At 42.8% G+C, this 7,249-nt stretch overlaps 1 protein-coding gene across 1 annotated transcript; it reads right to left on the bottom strand.

The window, feature by feature from the left end:
* Window positions 1-264: 264 nt before the first annotated feature.
* Window positions 265-1,122, bottom strand: Hdgfl1 (HDGF like 1). Its single transcript, XM_055614528.1, has one exon. It carries the CDS (start codon window positions 1,120-1,122, stop codon window positions 265-267), a length of 858 nt encoding a protein of 285 aa, XP_055470503.1.
* Between the last annotated feature and the right edge of the window lie 6,127 nt (window positions 1,123-7,249).

A 7,249-nucleotide genomic window follows, 5' to 3' on the forward strand; every position in this document is an offset into this window, starting at 1 on the left:
GTGGCCCCTGCTCTTCATCTTCCACCTCCTTCATTCCTGGTTCCTAGGCTGAGGGTCCAGAATGCCCCTAAGAGGTCAGGGAGGGATGGGACCCACTACTGAAGTCTCAAAGTTGATGACAAGTGGCCTGCCCCATCCTAGGAATTCGGCTTGGAGAAGGTGAGTGAATAAAGGAGAGGAGAGGACTGGGCCCTAGTGGGTTTCCTTAGCCACAGCCAGGTGGCACCAGGAACAGGGAAGAGGGCTCTGCTACAGACACCGTGACTACAGGCCTTCGATCTCTCCAATAATCAGGGCCTGGACCGCCTCCTCTGTGGCTTCTTCTTCCAGTGAAGGCTGCTGCTCCAGAGCTTGGCCAGGCTCCTCTATGATGGGACAGGCCTCAGCCTCGCGCTCTTCAGCTGGCTCCATCTCTAGCGGGTCAGGCGCCGCCTCCCTGGGCCGTTTGGGGGCATCCTGCGGCTGTTCCTCCGCGCTCCTCTTCAGACCCGCTGGCTTCTCGGCCTCCACCTCGGCCTCGGGCTGCAGCTCTGGCACCTGCTCGGCCTGCTCATCTCTTGGTTCGGTCTCAGCAAGGCCTGGCTCCTCCTCCGCGGCATCAAGCAGGCAGCAGGCAGGTTGCGGCTCAGGCTCCTTCTCACACTCGGTCTCAGGCCCAGGCTCTGCCTCCAGCTCAGGCTGGGGCTCCGGCTCCAGCTCCGGGCCCGGCTCTGGCTCCAGCTCCTGCCCCAGCTCAGGCTCTAGCTCCTGCCCCAGCTCAGCCTCCAGCTCCAGCCCTGGCTCCAGCTCCAGCTCCTCCGGCCCAGTCTCCTGGGCACAGTGCTGCTCCTCATCTGAGCACAGGTAAGGGGAAGCCTCGACCATCGGGTTGTGCTCGATCTCCCACAGCCCCTCGCTGAAGCCGCGCCTCTTGTTGGGCTTGCCGAACCTCTCCTTGGACTCCTCATAGGGGAACAGGTGCTTGGGGCCCAGCAAGGCCGTCTCGTGGGTCCCGAAGAAAAACACCTGATAGCGGTTGTGTTCAGTGACGTGCTCGATCCTCGCTGGCCAGTGGGCATAGCCCTTTAACTTGGCAAACACCAGGTCCCCGGTCTTGTACTTACGGCGGCTGAAGCAAGACATGGCGTGTGCTCTGTGCCCCTCCTTGGCAACCGGAAGCTGAGCACTGCGTCTGCGCAGGCCACTGGGCATAGTGCGCGTGCATGGTGAAGCCATCTCGAGGATGCTGGCAACGCTTCCTTCTTCGGAATGTTGCACTGCAAAGAGGGAATTCTCTCCAAGAGCCAATAGCTAATGGAGCCTAACGCAGATGCCATGGTTACCTGAATATTGCAGCAAATATCGAGAGATATCTGCTTATGGTGGTTGTGGTGACAAAGACTCAGTCTATCCCCATCTTGAAGAAACCTGTGCCATGGATATGACCCTTTTGTGGTGTTGGAGAGAAGCCTAGAAAACCTGTGATTGAGGTGATGGGGGAAGAAAGCACTTATTCAGGTGAAAACATACTTCTCTGAAACTTGTAGTAAGCTGGAATTACCTTTGAGAGCCTTTTTGGGCCAGTATCTGCTCACTACAGAAAATCTACCTTGCCTGAGGAGTCTTGGTTAGTGGTTTCATTTTCTTCTTTACTCCGAGCTCATCATGAGAAGTTGTGTTGAGACTCATGTGGTGAAGTGACAATCAGTAGTTAGCAGTCTGGTTAGAGTGACTAGGCTGGGGATTAAAATCTTTAATGCTTTTATGGTGTAAATAACGTGAATAACCAACTCCTACACCATGGCTGCCTTGATACATCAAAATATCCAAGAAGTTCCCATGCGTGAAACATAATGGCTACATTATGGGACTATTGGGAAGTTGATAGATGTTCTTGATACTTTTCTGTAAAATGAGAAAATTGGGTCCTATACAGGACAGACTAGAGGGGACCCATCTCCCCTTTGGGCACTTAGGTAGGAAATAAATAGTAGGAAAACATTGTTGAATACTTATATGACTCTTGATAAGCTTTTATTGTAAGCAACCCCTTAAATAATTATCTTTCTTTTGAGTAAGATATTGAAGCTGGGATGATTTCAGTCCCTAACTGTCAGGTATTAGAATTTTTCCCTGTATCCTAGCTGCCTTGAATCTAGAACCATCAACCAAAAGTCCAGCCAGACTACCTCATGGTGAACCCTTTAATCTCTGGGAGGATTGTGGGTCAGCTTCAAGGAGAGGACTCCTGCAACTGGAGCTGTAAGCACGTTCCAGACAGCACAGCCCTTCAGATCCAGTACTCCAAGCACAAAAATTGGTAAAACACCCAAAAGCCATTCTCACCCAGACCCAAGAAGGGCTTGTCCTGAACACAGTGGTAGGCCTGTGTTTGGTGGTCACACACAGTATTTCCTTTACATAATAACCAATTTACTTCACTTTTCCTGTCATGTGGAGAGATGACTTCTTATGTTCACTATGGTGTTGCAACAATAAGCTAAATAAAAGGCTTCTCTCTAGAAGTGGTTTTTGCCATTTTGTTTTGTTTCTTTGCTTGTCTATTTTGGATTTTATTGTTTGTAGGGTGGGCTGAGCTGGCAACAGGAGGAAAGGATTACTAAAGCAGTAGCCAAGCAAATAGCTTTTCAGACAGCAGCCATTTCCAGCAGGGCAATGGAGTCATCTCAGAGAGCAGTGGCAGCAGAAATAATGGGAGGAAGAAGAAGAGGAGAAGGAGGAGGAGGAGAGGAGAAGAAGAAAAAGAAGAAAGAAGAAAGGGAAGACAGTGGGATATGGAAGGCTCTGAGGAGCCAAAGGTAAAAAAGTGTGCACCCTGGTTGTTATAAGATTTCCAGGAAGTTGCCAAGCCTTAAGTATTAAATGTTTCAAGCAATTTAGGTTTAGAGCTATAACAACACCTACAGACTGGGGAATCTTGATACTTTTTTGGGAGCTATAGCACTTGCTGTAGTGGCTGAGATACCCAGCACCTAAGAGGTGATTGAGAACTGTCTTATTAGCAGGTAGCATCCACTGCTGTCTGAGGCTTTCCTCAAGTGCAATAAAGTATCATAAGTTTCTGGCTTCAAAAGTCTGGTAGCAGAGGCCCCTAGCTTTCAGGGTTTGTAACTGTAATTCTTTGAGCATTCCAGCCCAATCCACAGGCCTTGGACTTGACTGCCAATGTTAGAAGAGTTTATGCTTATGTTCTCATAATTCCTACCTACTTTATAAGAAGTCCACAAGCCAGCTGATTGATAATTCATGCTTAACAATTGATTGGAAGTTTATTCCTGTGAAATATATTGGAAACATAGATCTGCTGGACTTAACAGCCTAATAATAAAGAATACTGTCAGTCAAGATATGATGTTAGAAATGAATGAGAGATTCTGTGTAAGCAAACTTGTTTTACTTTCCATATCTCTGTTGGTGTACTTAAAACCAACCAACCAAACAAACAAACAAACATAAAAACCCTTTTATTTACGCTTCTTTTATCTCTTTCTCCCTACTCAACCCCAATCCCTTCCAACATTCCAACTCCACGTAGGAGGGAGAAGGGGTTAGTGGTAGAGGAGCACAGTTTTCTTAGCTACTTCCTGCTGTTTAGGGTCCTTAGGTTTTTTTGGAGCCAGTCTAATCCTTGTTTCAGGAGATCTCCAACTTCTGGTCTCACTGTTTCAACAACAGGAGCCCAGGGGGGAAGCAGTAGCAGCCTTGTTCTTTTTCAGAGATCCTCCACACTCTCTGTGCTTGGGCATTTATTTTGTCTACAGACTCCTCAGATTTAAACAATCTGTAACTGGGAAAGAGCTCCTCTCAGAGACCCTGAGAGGCAAATAGTTTGCTGCTGTGGATTATCTGAATCAGTCCCACATCCCACACCTGGAATTAAAACAAAAACATGTTTATATCCACAACACTTCTCTTTTGAGTTCTGCTTGCTATTTGAATGAACAATTGGATATCTATACACATTTATCACGATATTCTTGGCTACTTTGAAAAAAAGACATTTTGGTACTAATTAAGTAGTTCATAGGACAAATGTTCTCTTGTGGTGTAATAATTGAAAAATTAGAATCAGTAACCAGTTTCATAGAACACAAATTTGGTTTTGGTTTGCTAGGAGGGACCAGCCATTTTACCTTTTGTTAATGGTGGTACATATGATCTGGGAAAAATAGAGTAGTGAATGGATTGTTTCTAAAAGATGAAACAAAAGTAATTAGATAATCTTCATCAAGTACTTTTAAGTTTTAAATCATTTCTATCTGCCCTGCAGATACCTACAGCTTTACCAAATAGACAACATTAACAGTGCAGCAAGTGCTCTGCAGAGAACGGCATGCAACATACTCCTCCCTTTTGATTTCATGGAGTTTCCTTTTATTTGCAAGTTGAAGGAGTAACATTCTTCAGTTGTATTTTCCACTTCCTGGTAACTCATGTAGGAAAAGGATAAACAGGGAGGAAGTAGAATGCCCTTTGAGTTTAAAGAATGCCATGTTGTTCCTCATTTTATAAATCTTTGTTTACTATTCCCTGACAAGCTGGGTTGATATAAATTAATTTGCCTTAGAAACTGGCATGTTTTTGAGCCCTTGCAAATCTCTTCGTTCTTGTGGTAGCACAACTGGTTTAGATTTGGTTGTTTTAAAATACTTCCAAATAACTAAATCACTACTTTTCAGGAAATAGTTTTATGTCTGTTCAAATGCTTTTAGTAAATAAGGATGTCTCTGAAATCAGATATCCTCCTCATCACAAAGATGGAATTCTACCCACCTAAGTATAAAATACCAGCTGAGAGTGAGAAACATCTAGCACTTCCGGTTTCTTTTCTGAAAAACTAGTGATAGGATTTAAAAAGCTTCGAAACAACTATGAAGCATCAGCAATAACACATTATAATTGCACAAAAGAGACAATAGATATATAATTGATATTTCCTTGTTTAATTATTTTTAAATTCAATTAGTTTGCTGTAAACTATGATTTAAAAGAAACATAATTGTTTTCCTGTGTGCTTTTGTCCTCATTAAAGATATTAACTGCCTCTGGGTTTATACAGTAGATGTATTTGGTGTTTGAAATCAAGGCTTTTCTTTCTTTTTTCTTCTTCTTTATTTTAATATTCTACCAGATGTAATTACACAGAAAATGAGCTCCTCCTGACTGTGGGTAGAGACTTCCCACTGTTCATTTTTAAAATATCACAGCAAATTCCCTACCACTATGTTTTCTCAACACTATATTTTATCATCATCCATTGGTGTAACTTTCAAAGCTTTGTTGGTTTCTAAAGTTCAAAGAATCAATTCAGTATCTTTGAGGCCATCAACAGCTGAAGGAAAATCTGAGATGGATTCTCCTGGACAGGGTATTGTCTTAAGGTTTCCTTTGCTCTGATAAAACATCATGCGCAAAATCAACTTGGAGAAATAATGAAGGAGCTCCTTCTGCTTACTGACTTGCTCAGTTTACGTTCTTATGCAGCACATGATCACCTGCCCAGGAATGGCACCACCATAGTCAGTTAGACCTTCCCACATCAGTCATCGATCATGGCAGTATCCCACAGATCTGCAGGCAATCTAATGGAGGGATTTTTTTCCAATTGAGGTTTCTCTTCCCAGATAACTTTAACTTATGTCAAACTGACAAAAAAAATCATCCAGGACAGGCATCAGCATCATTTTATATAGTGACTCATATCTGCATCTATAGTAGCAGGGAGTGTGGAGCGGAGTGAGTAAAGACACAAGATTGCTAAGTGGATTGTGTCAGTTGGCCATTAGTTCTACTTTCAACAGCCAGCAATCATAAATGTTATGAAATATACAGCAAGAAAAATTCAAGAGACTGAATTTTTGGCAAAACTTCCAATTTAACATCAATAGATGGAAACTTCTCTTTAAAATGGATAAAAACAGTTAGTGTGAATGAATATATTTTATCTAGTTGGAAAGGGAGACATACAAGGAAAATACAATATTTTTAAAATACTGCATGATATTTATTAAAACTGATGTAGGAAATTATATGGTTATTTGTTATCTACATAATTAGGAAAGTTTAGACTAAATTTATTATGTTAGTGAAAAACAGGAATTTCATGCAAACACTCAAGTATATTTGCATAATTATTACATAACTTGAAGGCCATACTTATTGTATATAAAGTTTTATTTCTTTATATTGCTCATACTTACAACTCCACCTTCCACTTTTCATGTAACTCATTCTACATGTCCACCTTATACCTTCAATGTCTTCTTCCCCTTCCCCCTTTTTAATGCATTGAGTACAGCAAATCCTTCCAGCATGCGCATGGATATAGAGTCATTCACATAGCATAGCTATTCTACCAAAGGTAACATCCCAAAGAAAAGTAACCCTCCTCACCACAGAAACCACCTAATTTCAGTAGCCTCTCAGACAGTAGTAGAGCCTCATAAGACCTTCGCTTATTCATGCTAGATTGTGGAGTGCCCTGATTTTGTGCAGATGCTTCACAGATAACAATAGCTGTCAGGAGTTTATGAGTGAAAGGGAAAAGTAATGTCTAGAAGATATTATTTCTCAGCATCCTTCCTCATTCCCTGGACTTTAATGTTTTTACCACTCCCTCTCTCATAGTGTCTTTGAGCCTTAGGCTGTGACTAATAATATAGTTGTGTCATTTAGGCCCTAACACTCAACACTTATTTATTCTGAGCACTTTGACCAGTAATGACTCTGCACTGATTGCTGCCCCCAGCACAAAGAAGTTTCTCTGATACAGGTTGGAAGCAGCTCCACCCCATGGCTAAGCAGTTAGTAAAAGAGCAGTAGGCAGTTGTCCCTGAGGACTATGACCTCTTCAGCCATGGGCTTTTGACCATGTTACCATACCAGACATGAATTCCCTCCTATGGGGCTGCTTTCAATCCAGTTTTTTTTTTTTTTTAAAGTTGATGTTAACAGTGATGCCACTCTTTCACCAGCAGTCACAGCTTATCTGGCAGGTTGGTGTTATGGCATGCAGTTATCTACTTTTGAGCAATTCAATTAATGAGTTCCTCTCCCTTGCATAGCATCTCGTAGAACTACGAAAGCTAGTCAACAGTGGAGAAAAGGGTCTAGATTAGTTCCAGATTGATTTCTATGTGCCTTGGAAGCAATATGTGTTGCCGTAGCTCCAGTCATAGGGATTTCTCAACTATGGTGCAAACTAACAGCAAGGCAATAATCTATGTTGTTCTGGGGGCTGGGGGGGGGG

The sequence above is a fragment of the Psammomys obesus genome, unplaced genomic scaffold (assembly GCF_907164565.1).
Source record: "Psammomys obesus unplaced genomic scaffold, mPsaObe1.curated_primary_1811, whole genome shotgun sequence".
NCBI classification, from domain to species: Eukaryota; Metazoa; Chordata; class Mammalia; order Rodentia; family Muridae; genus Psammomys; species Psammomys obesus.